The sequence below is a fragment of the Accipiter gentilis genome, chromosome 24 (genome assembly GCF_929443795.1).
Source record: "Accipiter gentilis chromosome 24, bAccGen1.1, whole genome shotgun sequence".
Lineage (NCBI taxonomy): Eukaryota > Metazoa > Chordata > Aves > Accipitriformes > Accipitridae > Astur > Astur gentilis.
This window is the reverse complement of record NC_064903.1, coordinates 2,643,691-2,661,620: the sequence shown is the minus strand read 5'-3', so window position 1 is coordinate 2,661,620 and position 17,930 is coordinate 2,643,691. Positions and strand designations below refer to the sequence as shown.

The 17,930-nt window shown below is 43.2% G+C and overlaps 1 protein-coding gene across 2 annotated transcripts in view; it reads right to left on the bottom strand.

Moving 5' to 3' along the window:
- The window catches only part of LOC126050133 (vascular endothelial growth factor receptor kdr-like), a 140,351-nt gene that overhangs the window by 100,332 nt on the left and 22,089 nt on the right, over nucleotides 1-17,930 (bottom strand). For both annotated transcript variants that reach the window (XM_049827624.1, XM_049827625.1), the window contains exon 2: nucleotides 2,398-2,494. In XM_049827624.1, coding sequence (XP_049683581.1) covers nucleotides 2,398-2,494 — 97 coding nt within the window. The remainder of the gene's footprint in view (nucleotides 1-2,397; nucleotides 2,495-17,930) is intronic.

Sequence of the window (17,930 nt, the reverse complement as noted above, 5' to 3'; positions counted from 1 at the left end):
GCTTCCTGTCCCTCAGAGCACTGAATTATTTTTTGACACGGAGGTCCCTACCCAGTGCTCTTTCCCTACCTTACTAACGTTATTAATGACGTAATGACTGCTTCTGTCAAGAAATGGGACTCCTGGCCGGAATATGGAACAATGCCACTTCACATTCAGACACCCAGCTCCCAGCATGTCATCACGTCCCTGCCCCTCTACCGTCACCCAGTCTGGTGTCCATCAGGGCTGGAAATCTGCAACACTGGCTCTGCGGAGCAGGTCAGGGATTTCACACACCTGTGCTTCCTTACATGTGCCCACTTTTTCCTCCTGCATATTTTATCCTGGTGGAAGATGAAGACTTTGGCCGTGGGTTTGGGATTTTCACACACCTGGCAGAGAGGAGTCACAGCAGTAGCTTTGGCCAGGCAGCCAAAAGCCAGGAAATCCTGGCCAAGAAGCTCAAATGAATGGAGTTTAAGGGAGAAGGGATGTTCACACAGAGGTAGCGCAGTCTTCGGCAGTTACCTGCTCAGTCTGCTGCCTCGTGCTGTGCTCCACGCAGCACTGATGCCCCCTGGAAGTACAAAGGACTTCAGAGCTGCCTTTGGGCCAGACCGGAGCTAATCTGTGAGTGTGCAGATGCTGGTGTGTTAGAGGAGACAGGATGACAGACATCCAGGGAGGACCTGATGCAGGGAATCTTGAAGTGTAGAAATCACACTTCTAGCTTCTATTCCCAGCTCTTGCGTGACCTGAGTCAAGGAACTGAAGAAGAGCTCCAGTCCTCTGTTCCCATGCTAGCATGGCAGCATGCTAGCATACTTTTCTGGTTCTCAGATCTGTCGTGTGGATTTATTGCTTTGCATCCATAAAGCAATTTGGGACTGAAGTGCTAATAATTTCTTCATCTATTTATTCATCTGGTGATATGAGAAAAATAGAATGTTCCTACAGATTAAAAAGGCAGTAGATGGAGAACTGCTGTAAAGTATTGATTCAATTGGCCTGGAACACTACACCAAACTCATGTCTACATAATGTGTTTTATGAAGCACTGCATCTAGATTTTAAAGGACTGTTTAAACTTTATTGCCATCATGCTTGCTCCTTGCCAAACTAAAAATACCACTGTAAGGTTGTTTTGACCTCATAAGCCACACGGCTAGCTGGAGGTATTTGGAAAAAAATGCCTTACACTCCAGAAGACATCACAAATTTACACAGTGTGAGTAAATTTACCTTTCACTATAACAACGAATTAAATAGAGTAGGACAAAAATCAGAAGGGACATATGTGTCAGCATAAACTGCAGCTTAGTTTCACCTTCCCACTGCTTTTTCTTACTGTTTCCAGTAACTTCTGTTGCAAAAAACATCCATGTAGTGGCTACAGTCAAGGGGACTTTGCAAGAAGGTGTAAAAATAATGTGTGTGTGAGAGAGAGAAACTGTGATAGTTTGTATTACCTTAAGCCTTCTCTCCTACAACGCTCTCAGAAAAAATTAAAAAGCAACCTCTCACAGTAGCTTGGCATATAAATCACGCTCAGAACAAGCAACACCTACGTACTTCTCAGTCTGAGGCCTTCTGTATGACCGAGCAAGCTAATGTATGTTTAACACAACAGAAAGGGCTCCGACTCTTTGTATTATGTATAGTTGTGTGCCAGTCGGCTGTGACCAAACGCTATATCCCCCACTTTCAGAGGATCATCTCCCTGTAAACACAGGTCATTACCAAAATTTTGCTTGTTTCTTGCACAGCTAGTTTTCACACATTGTGCCAAGAACTGGAGAGCTGCTGTAATTTACAATATCAGCAGTCTGGTTTTTTATGAGTGCTGGTTATCTTTGATTTAAAGAATATGATATGTTTAAACAGGTCAGGTCTTTGAATGTACACATACTAACTGCTGTTTATTTAAATGTCATTTTATAGGCTAGATGGTATTTGAGGTTAGGAAGTTTAAGCTGATATATATATATGTAAAGAGCTAATGACATGCCCTGGTGATCTTGTTTGTCATTTGCTTATGGACAGGGAGCAAAAGAGTGATTTTAGCTGCAGAGGAGATGAATCTGAACCTATTTTCAGATGAGGATTTTCCAGCCATGTCCTTAAGCATGGTACATCCCTATCCCATAAGCTTTCCCTTGTGCTGACTCAGGATTTTGCTTGGGCCCCTTTACAGCATAAAGAATCTGGCCAAGCTGAATGCTGACCTGAGACTTTCCTCCCTGCTCTATTACAGCCCATCAAATTCTCCTCCACGCAGAAATGCATGTGAGGATAAACAGCACTGCTAACCAGCTGGCTGTGCAGCAGTTTTTGCTCTACCCTACCCAGAAATTGTACCGTGCCAAGGTAATCAATACAGCGAAGGAAATCCAGTGTGGCTGGAGCAATGCTTACCTGCATTTTATTTTTAGCGTGTCTCCTGGTAAGATGACAATGTGGTCTTTTGCAATGCTTAGCGTTGGTTTCTCAAAAAATTCTTCCTCAGCAAGACCTGACCCAAATAAAGAAGAAATCATCATTAGACAGGCTATTCAGTATGGTTAGAACAGGCACAATACAGTTGAGGCAAGCTTTTTGTTTTGTAAATAGTTCCTAATTTGGGGGCTTACACAATGCTTGCATTTTATACTGATGCAATTCAGTTGAGCGTGGAGTTAGTCGTGAGATCCCCTTAGTTTGTTTTTAGTTTCCTTTATTCATCTCTTTCTTTTCTAACATTGAACAACTGCATTTCTGCTAATAGTCTTTCACTCCTTTTATTTATAGCTAGTGTTATTACTGAATTATTGCAGTTTTAGGAGAACAGATTCATTTCAAAAGGATTTTACACACATATAAAAGTGGAAGGAGTCAGGTCTTTGGGAAATAATTTGATGTGTGAGCTTATACGTTACATTTTAATCAGTGGGAGAAGAGAAGACAAATAATTCTGGGGAGCAATTCTTTGATTCACGACTGTGAAGCATCTGCTATATTAAAAGGAAATCAAAAAGCCTGCTGTTTTCCAAAGCACCATTCACAAATACTGCATTTGAACTAATAGTGAGCTGCTTGCTTTGTGGGCATTGTGCCTGTATACTGGTGTGATGCTCCAGGGCAAATTTGCAGTGGTGTCTGGGACAAAATCATCAGTGCTAGTGTGACAAGGCTTGTCAGGTCTCTGATGACAATGGTTTTTAATGACAGTAGTGATAAAGGTCTCTCTCATCACCATCTCCTGGCTCCGGAAATGTCTTCTGAATGTGAAACTGTCCTCAGTGAGATGCATATCTGAGTGTGCATCTATGACAATATAATTTTCAGAAAGTGAAACTGAGAAGGAACAGAAGTGAGGTTGGCCAAACTGGTGTTCTTGTCCAAATTCAAAGTAACGTAATCAAGGAAAGAAGAAAACAGACTTAGATAAGTATCTCAATTTCCAAAGCTCTGACATTAAAGCTGTATGTTTTCTTTCCCCTCCTGCTCTTCAAATCTCTATCTCCTCCTTTGCCTTGAACTTGATAAGCCAGAAATCTTTAGCTGGGCTTATAACAGAGGCATTATTCTCAGCAGAATAGTGAAGATAACATATCTAGCAAAAAGAGAAACATAAGGGTTTAACTTTTCAACTGGATGAAACAGTGATTTTCTTGCCTCCCACCTCCCAACTCTCATCTCTTTTTTGCTGGATTTGAGTAAAATGCTCTTAGCCTGGCATATTCTCTCAGTGTGGAGAGTCAATCACTGCCCACTTTGGAGAGTCTGGCTTCTCCCATGAGCCATTCAAATTCCCGTCAGTAACTCTGTGGAGGTCAGCTAATCTTACAGCACCAGAGAATCCTTCCCAAAGGGGATCCTGCCCAGACAGCATGTTGCTGGACTCCCTTCGAAGGCATAGTGACCCTTCCTATAGACCTCTAGCTGAGACTTCAAACTATTCCTGGCCATTGCTTCAGCACCAGAGACATCCACCCCCCACCTAGTTTTGCGTAACCGATGACACTGTAGCTCTATCTCCAAAGTCCTTTGCAGAATTAGAAGTTGGAGTCTGGCCAACACAAACTCCCTCCAGTGCATGTGTGTGACACTATTTAGCACGGCCCTACCTAAAAACTGCTATTGCATGTAATGCTGTGGAAGCAAAATAGCCAGTGGGTTCCAGCCCTGCAGTTCCCGTTTCTTTCAAGAAGTACCATTACTCCTAAACACATTCAGGATGACATGTGCAGGGTGCAGCATCACATTTATCAAAGAATCAACAGAAAAAGCCCCAAACTCCGCAGGAGGAGACACTGTCAGGCAAGTATGGCCTTGCACTTGGCTCCGAGTGCCCTCTGGTTTCTAGAAACAACCAGTTCACACTGAGCGTAGGTTGAGCTTTGGCAGGTGGTATTTCACGGTGCTGAGGTATTTCATGTCTCTTAAGACCATGTCCTGAGCTTTGCAAAAACAATCCAAAACATGGCCAACCGCTTTGGATATGTTTGTCAAGTGTCACATCATTTGCTAGCGGAGGGTTGTTTGGGTGCTGTGTAGCTCACCCGGGACACAGCTACTACTGGGATCTGTTCTGGGCCGTTTATGCTGTGACTTCAGGCAGGTGCCGCTTCGACTTAGAAAATCCTGGGGTTTGAAATAATCCTTTATTTCTTTCCTCTTGTGCCTTCAGTTGTTCTTAGGGCTTAAGGGGGCTTAGCTGATGTCTCGAGCTGGCCTTTTGAACAGGCCTGAATTTTACCTCTCATGAGCAAGTGTGACACTGTCAGAGGGGTCTGGAGTGCAGTGCCAGGCAGCTGGCATTACAGTTAAGCTGCTATTGTGACCAGAAAGCAATGCAGGCCTTGGGCTTTTATAATATTTGAGACTGTTTTTGCTAAAAGAAAGAAAAGTATTTTTCAATTATTCTGTTTATACTTCTGAGCTACTTCTTTCCCAAAGTTTATTTTGGCTTCAGGAGCTGAAGAAAAGAATAAGCAAAGTGTAATTTCAGTGCTTTTCTACCCCATGGAGGACAGGAGGAGAAATTCCTCTGCCACACACACATTTGATCACAGCTGCCAGGTGACAGAGGGTTTATATAAACACAGCATGTGCCCTTTCTGGCACACCAGAGCCAAAGCTGAGTGGACTGGAAAAAAAAAAATTGAGGGCAAAACAGCGAGTAGTGGGGAAAAGGTTAGGCTGTGCTACATCAGGGCGCCTAAATGCCAAAACTGGCAGGATGATGCCCCACAAAATTTTTAACCTCCCATGGTCCCTTTAAAGCTGGACTTCATTTTTGGAGACAAAGCTGGGGACAGCCCTCGGGCATGTTGGGTGAGAAGAAAGGGATCTACTCCACTTTCACATTTGTTTTATATATTTGAGGAGACTCATGGCTTTAAGAAGGTGTTGGGATGCTGCAAGCAGCTCCCTGCCGAGAGAAGCGGGCACGTAGGCTGCATCGTGTTTGGCAGTGCATACCCTCTTTCCATAATCCTGCACCCTAACATTCTTTTAGCTTTGGAGTCTCATCCACACCGGTCAGTGGTGCCAGGGGAACTGGGATGGAGGTAGATACTGTTTAGCTTGTACAAAGACTGAGTCTTCTGGGACATGGTGTGCAGGTCTCTCACTTGCTGGTAAGCTTTTGATTCCAGGAGGTGTGAAACACAGGCAGGTGCGATCTAGTTCTGGAAAGGGCACCATTAACCCAGTGGTGGCATCCCATAGAAAAGCATTGCTTAAATACACCATGTAGCTTAGTTGCACTACTTTTCCTTCTTCTTAGAATGAATGTGAATGCTCACCATTTTAATGTATTTCATTTTAGTTTTGTGGCTTTAATCGATAAATGTCTCACACTTCTCAAGAAAAGTTTTTCATAGCTACTCTGCACTTTATATAAAATCTCTCAGACTGGAGGAACATCCCTCTGAGGTAGTACTCAGTGGTATGCTATAAAACCAGGACCTACAACCTGCCCAGGGTGGGGTGGGAGACCCATGCTGCTGGGCCAAGTCCTGCTGAAGCTAACGTTCTCTGATTGCACAGCTCAGATTACAATGTCCAGGCCTAAAATAACATTCTCCTCTTCTCTGCTAAATAATTTTGGTCCTGCTGTAGGGCTACAAGGGTCATAAAATTAAAAACAAGTACTCGCGCCAACCATTTCATTACCATAGCAAAGCTCTGCAGAGGAGCAAACAGCTTGGCAGGCTCTGTTCTGCAGAACGATGTATAAAGGCCCAGGAAACAGCATTGGTACCATGGCTGTCCCTGCTGTTTTCTTTGTGAAGCTAACACTGCTGCCTGGTTGGGGTGGGGAACCTGGTGCAGCATCCTTTCTTAGATCCTCTGGCATGGTTTGGGATAAGATGCTAGAATGATAATACTGCAGAATTAGCAGAAAGCCCGTTGCCTCCTGCAGAGCTACAAATAGGTTTTAGCACAACATCTCCTCTGTAAACCAAGGGAGAAAGACAGGCTCCTCCTGGGAAGTGACTTGTTGCATCTGATGTTAGGTTCCTGCCCTCAATTACTTGTTGCCAAGTTGCCTACAGCAAGACTCAAGAGCGTAGTGTCACCAGGCTAAAGATAGCCCCTAGCAAGAGCCATGAGTCAGGACAGACCTTCTGTCCAGAGCCTCATTGCACCGTTTCTAATTCTGTGAGTTTTATTCTTACCTTCAGTTTAGACTTTAACATTCTGCTCTTGATGGTGAAAACCCCAAACACAGCACAACCACACAAATCCTTGGGATTGAAACGTGAAAGGTTGACTGATACATTAACCAAGGAAGAAAAGTATATTGAAAACTGTTTTTCCTGGGATAATCTGATTTTGCAGGGCAGCCAACATTAAAGATGGGAGGATCCCCAGGCAGAGGGTAATGTGTGACCTCCCTCACCTCTCTGTCAGATGATTTCTAACTCTGTCTCACTTGGCTGAGGGAGATCCCTCCCACACTAAGCGAATGCCTGATTGTTCATGCTAGGACCATCAGTGAGCATGAATAAAAACTATTTTTAATCTCTGTTTCTTACTGTAACAGCCTTCCTTCAAGCATCCTCTAGGCACTGTAACTACCCAGTAGCTAGCCCCAAAAAAGCACTCGCAAATGCTTGTGAGATTGAACGTATCTAGATATCGTACATAGTGACAGCTAACGTCAATATGATATCTGATTAAGAGATCCATGTATCCCTTTTGGGCACTGCAGCGCACAGAGGAGGGGAAGGCTGAAAGAACAGTATCAAAGAGCACCTAACCTCTGCATCAGATGACAAAGAAATAATTGCTAGGCAAACCAGAGACTGCTGCATTGACAGCTAAATGAAGCAGGTTAGACTAAAGCCCAGATTCCACAAGGACTTGGGCACACAAATAGCTTTTTGCACATGGTTGAACTCCAGGGACTATTCATGTGTGTAAAGTCACTCTTGTGCATAGATCTGGGCCCTAGGACACATCAGGTCCCATTAGAAAGGACTGGAAGTCAGAGGTTTAGAGCTGATTTTAGTGGGGGAAGGGGAGAGGCACATACACAACATTTAAAAACTGTTTTGTTCATTGCTGGCAATAGACGGGGGATACTTTTGTAAGCCGTGCTTACCTTAAAGCATTTCTGAGCCAGAGCCTGGATCGGGAGCGTAATCTGTGCTCTGAAAGCACTCTGGAATTAATGGGGGCTGTACGAACAGCGTGCGTGGCTCTGGTCACCCGTAATCTGGTGACCACCAATAACATGGATTATGCAGATGAAGAGCTGTTACCTATGCTACCTGCCACAGAAAAACTGGTGAAGCTCAGTCTCTCCAAATGACTTTGTGTCTGCAGCAGTAAATGACATGAAGGAGAGACAACGTGCTTTCCTCCGAGATGCCAGGGTACCTCATCACAAGCACACAGTGTGAGCGCATCTAAAAAATGAACAGGTACCCATTTTAAAGGGTATTTTCATGACTATATCCCCAGGGAAATCCTATTTTCACTGGAATTAGAAAGCTCAAGGATTCATTGAAAAGTTGCGTGTGTTTAAACCAATGGCCTGTAATCATTTTAGGATTTATTTCAAGGTTACCCCCTGTGAAAAAAGAAGACACGACAGTACTGTCAGCATTATTGTATGACAAGCCTTGCAATATTTGGTGTGTTTATTAAGTCTTCAGCTGCTGGAGTCAGCTTTCACTTGTTATAATCAAGTAATTTTCTATTATTTTAAAGGCTTAAAAAGACAGCAGGAAATAACTAAAAAGACCCACCTCCTCCCTTTTGGTTGTGAATGTGGGTGGGAGAAGGATGTACAATTTTTGATTCTGCTAGCCTCATGCATTGACATTATGTCCTATGCTCTCTATTCAAAATGTAAAATTTTCTAAATTAAATATTATTGCCAGCATTGACTTTCCCAGCAAAGAAGGAGGGATGCTCTTGTGACGAAGATCTTGGCTGTAAGTCAGGAACAAACCTCCCAAATTTCTTCTTTCCTGCGTGCTAGTGAGTTCTGTGTCAGGCCACCTGATGGGTACCGAGCCAGTACAGAGGCCAAAGGCCTCTGTGATGGGCTGCAGCTGGGGAATGCGTAGGTCAGAAAGGGTTGTTAGAGGGTAACTTACCCTCTAGACCTAATGTGGTTTGCTTGCCTCTCTCCCATTCCATTTCTCTCCTGATTTTCTCCGGGAGTTGGTTTTGATGGGGTTATTTGCTTTCCTAAGCCTCAATTCTCCATGTGTATAGTGAGGATAATATTTTAATTTGTCTGAAAAGTTTTAAACCCTTCATCTTTTCCTGTACGTCTGTACAGCACTTCATGTAGTGGGGCTGTGACTTCCTCATCAGGTGCTGGTACAGGCCAATCCCCTGTAGGTTACTGGTTTATTCCCTGCTGAACTACTTTTCCTAGAGGAGAAGATGAGTAGGAGTTTAGACCCTCTCTCAGTCCTAGTCTCACACAAGGTAGGAATGCCACTTTAACAAGTACTCCCTGTGCTGGAGTCTGGTAGCCAAGCTGTTCTTTGCATGCCCAGACTGGATATCTCAGTTACATGATACTTCCAAGATAATTGCAGAATCAAGAAAAATTACCCAAAAGCAGTGGGCAAACTAAAATGAGACAGCTCCGCCATCTCTGCAAAGGAATCCAAACCATAGACATGTGACAACTCTCACAATTGGAGGGTAAAACACAAAGAAAGCAGATGATTAATGAACTCAAGAAGCAGGCTCGACTGTAATTGGAAAATATAATCTCCCTGAAAAGCCTGTCCCTGGAAAGTGCATAGGAAATGGGCTGCAGATCTGTCAGGAAAGTACAGCTCATGCTCTGTACGGAGCTTGCTTCTCCATGCCACTGCCGAGGGACCAGGACCTCACTGTCACTTGGCCATTGATCAACCCACCCTCTTTCCTGCCAGCTGGGAAACCCACCCGTGGGACTGCTGAATGCTGCGAGCACCCACCCCCACCAACCAAGCTCAGCAACAGGGGCATGAGCAGAGCACAGGCTTCACCTGGAAACCACTTCCAGAGTGCTAAAGCACCCAGGAGCGTGCTTCTCTCTGCTGGCTCTTGCAAGCCCGACACATCATCTAGGTGAGAAAAGCAAAGAGCCCACATGCAGCGGGCCCTCGAATACCCATCCCTATCTTTTGCCAAAATTGTCTCCCTTGCCTACACTGCTGCTATTGAAGCAGGATTATTTTTAAGGAAAATGGTTCAGCAACTTTTAAAGATTTTCTATTTTCTTTGTTTGTTCAGGGGAATGGTTACAAGAAGCATATCTTCCTGTTGTTTTCTACCTAGAAATAACCAGGAGTCCCCCAGAGTGGTCCTGCAACAGGCATGCTGTGTGTGGGCACAGAACTAGCAACCCGTATACCAGAGCCAGAGCTTCCATTCCTACAGAAGCTGAAGAAGCTAATCCAAAATTAAATTAGCAATCACAAACTCATCAGGAGAGATGGCTAAGATTCTTTCAGGATATTCAAATGCTAGCGTTAACCCAAGAGTATCTGCTGGCAAAGCAACAGGCTTCATGTTTTTGTTGATTTTCCAAGCCAGAGAAGCTAGTATTTGTTTAGCTGACTCATGAGAAAGGGGAGTAGTTCACACCCATTCTTCTACTCCGCCTGCTGCAAATAGTTTTGTGTAGCTCAGCCAGAGACAGTAGTTTGGGTGTAAATGTTCCTAGTGACAACAACAAAAAATTAAATCATTAGTCTCAAGCGGAGGAGACATCAACAACAGCACAGTAAAAACAACTGCTAAGTAGAGCAAGTGTTTAAAGATAAGATAAGACATTGGCCCTGCTCTTGGGATTTGTTCCTACAAGGCTTTTCCTCACCCATAGATGCATCAGCATTTCCTGATGAAGTGGCACAGGGTCACTCTGGTTTCCTTCTGTAATCAGCAGAAACTCTTCAGCAAGGCCACCGTATTGCTTTGTGTGCTGATGCTTAAAGCCCCTGTGTCAATTAACAGCAACTTTTCTCTGTTTTTCTGTAATCAAAACATAACCTTTGGAATTCGACTACACCTGCTCAAAGGCAACTCCCTGAACGTACAATGCCATGTGCTTTCTTGGCTGTCCATGATATGGATCACTGTATCAGTTGCAGATTTATGGAAAGAGGTCACACAAAGCAACTCTAGGTCAAAATTGTTTGGTCTTTGGTGGCAGCAGCTCGTTAATCAGAGCCATTGTTTTCCCTCTGACACTGCAGAGTGTGGAGTCCTAAAGAATGACAGAGATATCACCACCCTGTGCTTATGTTGAGTTATGTAGTGAGGGGACATGTCCTTTCTTTGTAACTGGATGACAAGTCGAGAACTTAGATCTAAAGCCATAAAATAAACATGAAATCTGGGAAAAGAGGTGGCAACATCTGCAATCATCTGCCAGGCACTCAAGCACAGTTTAAAGTATTTAGGAAATGCAGTAATCTCCTGTCGATGGAAAAAAGGCTGGGAATGTTATTTCTTGATCAAAATTATGGCAATTCCTCTGGGAAAGTGAAGACCTGGCACATCTCCATGATTAGCAAATATGCAGACCCAGTGGGAACAAGACACACAAAAAAAGACACCATGCTATGTGCTAAAGACTTCAGGGAAAAAAAAAATCAAAAAATGTGAGGTATGAAACTGTCTTTGCCTCTCCCCCAACATGCTCTCCTGAGAAAAGCTTTAGGGTTGCAGATGCGTGTTTCTAATGATTCCCAGACAGGATTACTTCATAGGCACTCCAGACATAGCTTTCATTCTTCCTTGACTTGACCATCCTGAGGAGAGGGCACGTGCTTTAGACAAGGCTGCAAGTGAGAGGAGGAACAAGGACACACTTTGGTCTCTAGGATGAACTACCATGGGGAGCAGTCCCTCCGAGAAGGAGCCTGACCCACCTCTCTGCTGGTGGCTCTGGCCCCAAGGTTCACCCTTCACTCTCACTGCAGTCCACCACAGCACATGTTCTGCCTGCCCTTCACCTCCTCCCAGAGGACTCCATAAATGAGGACTTACTGCTTGCTACTCAGTCTTCAGATACAATGCAGCTTTTATCTGGAAGTGAATCTAGCCAAGATTTCTCCCCTTCCTCCATCCAGAGCACTGGTAGGGAAATGGGCAGGTAGAAGGCCATCTAGATCTGCCTCCACTGGGTCCTTTCCAGGCTTCCCTGTGTCCCTGTGTCAACTCTGGATTGTCACCACAGGTGAACTCCTGGGAGCATATTTGTGTATTGATGGATAGATAGCTGGATATTTTTATTGCACATCAGCCCAAGAGTTCCTCATAGCTACAGACAGTAACCCATGGATCAAGTTATGATTCCACCTTGTCAAAACCCTACATTCAGTTCCCTTTAATCAGTATTGCTTTATGCAGGGTAATTTGCATGTGGTGACTAGTTACTTGGAAAGTTTCGGATGCTAAGGAAGGAATGTTTTAAAACTCTTAACTAAATTATTATTTTGAGTAGCTATCAGCAGATTAGCTCATTTATCAAGGGTGACATGTAAGGCTGAAAAGTCAACAGCAGTAATTCACAGACTTCGTGTGTGTCACAGCGCAGCACTAAACACTGTGTTCACTCACACATCAATTGGATTGAATTTGGCACCTCTCTATATTTCTCTCAAACTTATTTGTTTTGTACAGCTGCAAATAGTGAAAGCAATTGTGCTGACTCTATTCCAAGAACTATTCCCCAACCTGCTCATGTGCACAGAAAGAATCAGTCACTATTGAAATCTGTCTTGATATGAGCCAGGACCAGTCATGAAAAAACAAGTAGTAAATCTCTATTGATGCAAGCAGTGATTTCTCTTGTGTTCCTACCCAATTTGTACATTTATACTGGACTTTTAACCTGGATTAAAGGGGCTACCTATACTCAGGATAAGAGTAAAGCTCTCAGACTAGATACTTCATTAAAGAGAATGGACTTTTTTAAAGTTAGAGCAGTAGCAGAAAAGTTTTCAATAGGTCTTATATACAGTTTTATACCTTTCTCATCTTTTTCTGTTGAAGTGACAATAGCCATCAGATTAATAAAAACCAACAACAAACCCTATCATTTTCTTTTCTGTGTGGATATGGTATGGTATTTTTTTTATTTTTTTTTTTACATGTGAATCGCAATATTATTGCACACTTCTTGGCAGACTGGAAATAGATATAGTGGTTCCTATACTATAGTGGCACTTTCTGTAGAGGGGACATGGTGCACCAAGGCAATATTAAAGCTAGACGCAGGTCAGTCTGTTCACAAGTCAGGAGACAGGGAGAATGCAGTGGAGTTTATTTTCCTGAAGGCAAGAAGTTGCCCTTAGTTCAGTGTTTAGGGGGCAATGCAATAACCCATATATGCATCGGTTTATAATTCATCCCGACTGCCAGTAGAGGTCAGACGTTAAGCTGGTGACATGAATTATTAAGGAGGGATTTCTCCTAAGTTTCCATAAAAGTTGCTGTCAGGAGAAACCACCAGTGGTGAAATGAAATTTTTGCCAGAATTCAATAAAATAATACTGGTTTCACACATGTTGAAAATCTGTGCTGGTATCTGGTTGTACAGGCACCCAGAGCATACAGCTAGAGCCATAGATCTAATCTAGTCCCCATCATCTTTAAAGTAAAATCATGAAACAACTTTCAATAATAATTTAGAGCTGTCAGACTTCTTTCTGAAGGAGACCTTTGGTACCATGGGGGCTTGGAAAATAACACTCACATAAATTAAAAGCAAACAGATGAAAATGAAAGTTCCTCAAGTTAAAGAGGTTGGTAAATTAAATTTCACTTGGCCATACCACACAAATTAAAGCACTGGCCAGTATCAACCCAAAATACAACCCCACTTGCCATATATACATACATTTGCATAGCTGCTGAGGGATGATAACTTTGAAATTCACTTAGCCTGGCTATTTAAGTTCTTAGCTAGAACATGCATTAACAGAGAAAATTTTGCATGTAACACAAGGTAATATTAACAAGCGACACAGTATTTCAAACTACTGAGTCAATTAAATTATTGTACTGTATGTCAGCTTACTCCTTTGACAATAAAATATGATGATAATTCATCCTAAGTAAAAGACTTTGGAAAAGCATAAGATGGATACCCTAGAGAGACATTAAAATTACCAAAGAAGAAAGGAGAGAAGTTACAAAATCCCTGCAACTCTGATTTAGCAAAAAGTATGTTCTTTGAAAGCATTGTACGGTCTCTGCCAGCATTCACCCTCTGCCTGTATGTATCAAATGAGAGGAGGATGCTCACTCATGTCCCTTCTCTACCATCTGCAGACAAATCAGTGACTCCCAAGTCTTTCTTCTTGTTTCATCAGCCACTTGCGCATGAGACTGTTCAGAAAACCCCCAAACTAGCTGTACTATATCCTTAAGCACTGTACAGAATGACCTTTATAAGATCTGAAGAAAGATGTTTTGAGCCCAACTGATGGGAATTACTAGGATACACCATGTGGATCCGCTCTGGGTCCTGTCTTTCCTTCGGGAAATCTTTGTACACAGAAATGATTTGTTTGCAGTGATTTGAGTCAGTAGAGCCGGATGAGGCTTAAGAGGGAGACTTAACACAGCCCTTCATTTGTTTTGGTTTGGTGAAAACTGTCTAGATGAGACTGACACGTTCCTGCACACACTAGCGTGGGCTTTCAATGCAACAGAGTTCAGTAAGAAAACCTGTTTAGTGGCTCGCAAGCCAAAGAATAAAGAAACTTGTCCCTACATCTAAGCTGGTGTCTTAACTCCACTGAAGACAAAAATATTTCAGTGCCACAGAGCTGTTTGTTGTTAAGAAAGCATGTGTTTACTTGCATGTTGCAAGTTATTATTTTAGAGTATCATTTTCTCTGTGTTCTTTGGTATTCAGTCAATGATCAGTAGCCCAAATATAAGGAAGGGAACAATTAAGATACTAAATACATGCAATCAGATCTCAATTTTGTAGCTTGACTCTGACATCTCAGGTGTCAAGGATGCTTGTATAGACAATTTTGCCTCAATATCGTTCAGTGTTCTGCCAGTTTTCCATATCTCAAGCAAAATGTCAGTATGGTTTAAATCCCCACCCCTTTTGCTAGTAATCTGGTTATTTGCCACATTGTTTAACCTGAAGACCAAGAGCCCTTTTGGTAGATTTGATACTACTTTTTTGCACAGGACACTGTAACAGGTCCTTAGATGCTACAATAATAAAATTTTTGTAAATTGGAGTGCTTAACAGAAGAGGTTGGAATCATGGGAGATCTGATACCAAGAGCAGCTATTTATCTGCTTTTTCTGTTGCAACTGCTAAGAGTCTAGGGACAGAAAAGAAAATCTTCCCAAGGTTGAGTTATATCAGCCTGTGTAATTCATCTCCCGAAGGAAGCAATGATGCCAGCCCTATCTTTAGGAATATTTAAAATTAGACGAGATAAAGCGCTAGGAGATGTCCTTCAGAAAACATTTGCTGTGACCTACATGAAATAATTTCTGAGAGCTTCAGCTGGCACATTTAGGCAGTATTAGGGCCATGATGTTCTTCTGAGATGGCCTACCAGGGCCTGAGCTGTGGTACAGGTCTTTTCCCTTTCCAAACTTCCTTGGTGCTACCTCAGCACTGCTGAGATTCAAAGGCAGAGTGGGCATTCTCAGCTTTGGACTCAAAAGTGTCCATAAACCAGACCTCAAAAGAGAACTATGGCTGTTTTCTAAGAAGTGCAAGAGCTGACAGAGGAATTTGGATGAGGTTCTACTGAATGATGAGAGGGTGGTTTGCAAAACAACCTCTGCCCATGCTCCATAGCTAAATCCTAGTATAGCCATCAGGAAAGATGACTGCCCACTGACCACCAAATACTTACAGATTAGCTGCTCAGAGAGACCACCTCTTTTCTCAGGCCACATGCCCCAAGGTTTCCTACTTGAAGCCCTTGCCGGTGTGGATCCGGCAGTCAGCCCTGCTCTCTTGGGGGTGTCATGTAGGCAGCATCATACAAACTCTGGTGGAAGCTGGGCAATATGTATTCTCAGGCCTTTTGCACAGTGGTGAATTCCTCCTCCCCATCTCATTCCTCATCCCCAACCCACTTTTCTAGGAAAAATATCAGCTTGCACGGAAACACTTCTTTGTAAAGAACATCTGTGTCCTCCTGTGTGATGAATCACTGACCTGCAGAAGGAGCAGGCCAAGGGAAGGCCACGAGAGGGATGGGGTTGAAATCAGAACGAGGAAGGTGGATGGCCAGAGTAAAGCAGAACAAAGGCCCACCCCAGTTAGCACGGCTTTATCATTTTTCCTTGAGCTATAAATCTAGAAGCAAATGAGCCAGAGCCTCCTGAGATCAACTCAATTGATGTGCCACACTAAACAGAGACGGATTTGATCAAATCGCAGGGATCGTATGTGTCAGAAATGTGTAAATGCTTAGTGTCAGTAAAATCTGCTTGGTAGGTAATTACTTTGTTTTCTTAGTGTCTTAACTTTACCCATTAAGAAGAAATGGGCTGAAACCAACTTTGGACTTGACGCTGGAATCTGTTTTCGATCAGCTCTGTGTTCCACTTCTGTCGACTTTGTCTGTGTGCCTGTCTCAAGAGGTTTTCGGGTTTTTTTGGTTTGTTTTGAAGGATGGGAGGTTGCTATTTTGGGAGACAAGATAAAAGCTGTTTGCTTGAGATGGGGAGAGAGAACCTAACGATCTCCTTAAAAACCAGTCCCAGTTTCAGTTACATTTCTGCAGCCCCAGGCGATGTTATGTTATCTCTTGCTCACAACCTCCTTGGATAGTTTGGCCTAACTAGGTCTGGAAGCTGGTTTCCTCACTGGTTTGCATTAAGCTGGAAAGTACCAATCGGACCCAGGGAATTGGCTGCAAATCATTTGTGAAATCCTTCTTAATGACAAACTCCATCGGGCCATGGAACAGGGCTTCAATCACTTCCTTACAGCCTCCACCACACTGTTACCCTGACATGACCCCAACTTCTCCCCTGTTTGTTAGGCTTCTCCGCAGCTGTGACATAATGTTTTTGATGGCAGGGTTTGGAGGAATTCTGCTTGTGGCAAAGCAGGAATCTGCTTCGAATTAGCACTGCACATATTTATCAAGTCTACATAGCATGGCTGCCTGTTGACAAAAGTCCCTTCTTCTATCCCCTGCAGGTTTCCAGAATAGCTCACTTGACCTGCGAAGGTTCGGAAGAAAAGCAGTTGCTGGTGTCTGGGTGCAGCCTCCCGCAAGCCCAGAGGAGGGGCAGCAGGTGGGTGATACACCAGGTGTGATGCCCAGACCTAAACTTGCTTCTTTAGTGCCAGATCCTGACTTTTGGGTTTACTTTGAGGGACTTTGCAGGGGGTCAGACACTTAAAGACTCCTTCACCTTGCTGCCCTGCTGCTGGCTATATCCTCTGTGCTGCTGTAGCTCCTTAGCTAGAGCAATTCCTTCTCTAACAGGTTGGTTGGGTTGCAGCAGATAAGTTCATCATCTAAAAAAACTAGGGCATAGGGGAGATGATTGCACAGGGACCTTGGAAATAGCAGATTTGTGCTGTGGGATCCTGCTTTTAAAGGTGTTTTACCGCTGTCACTTCCAAGAAAAGAAAACATTGCCAGGTACCCAGGAGCAGAGCCGGTTTGCATTAAAGCCACCTACGCCGCTTAGCAAAAGCTGGGCAGGAAATTCTTCTCTCTTCATGTCTAAATATTTAAGATCTATTTATTTATTTTAATTCCTGTTGTGCATAGGGATAAAACACAAAACCTTCAAAGGTTTTTCTTATTATGAAAAGCAGCAACAGAAAAAGACTCGTCTAAAAATAGCCAGATATTTAGGGCAGCCCCTGGTAGTGGGAGACACGATTCAGAGGCTTGATTCCACCAAGGAACATGGTGTCTCCAGCATCCTACGCATGCATCTCAATGACAAGGTCATGGCATTGTTGGGTTGTGACCAGAAACACCATCCTGGCTGGAGAACCTTTCCTGGAAAACTGCATCTAACCCAGCCACTTTCTACACAAAATGTTACCACAGTGTAATTTCCTAATGAAAAGCCATTTTTCTATAAAACCCCTAACTGATTCTGTTTTTACTGTTGATTTCAAACAGAGCAGAAACAAGCACACCACTGTTTTCTTTTCCTAAAAATCTTACCTCTTCAGCCCAAGAGTTTACTGCAGTTCCTATAGACAGACAAAACTTGCAGTTGCCTTTTGAATAATAAAATTAGCTCTTGTGCTGGATAGTTAAGAAAATCAACAAATATGACTGTAAAAGTAATTAAACGAGGAAAGCAGCTGCTTTATTTGGAGCTCTCTCCTGAGTACCTCTTGTAGAGTATCAGAAGCCGTGGTAAGAAATACAAAACTATATGAAAATGCCTACGAGAAAAGAGAATCATGAAAGTTAAGTGAGCACTGAATGAAAGCAAAGTGAAAACTTTATGTCACCAAGAAA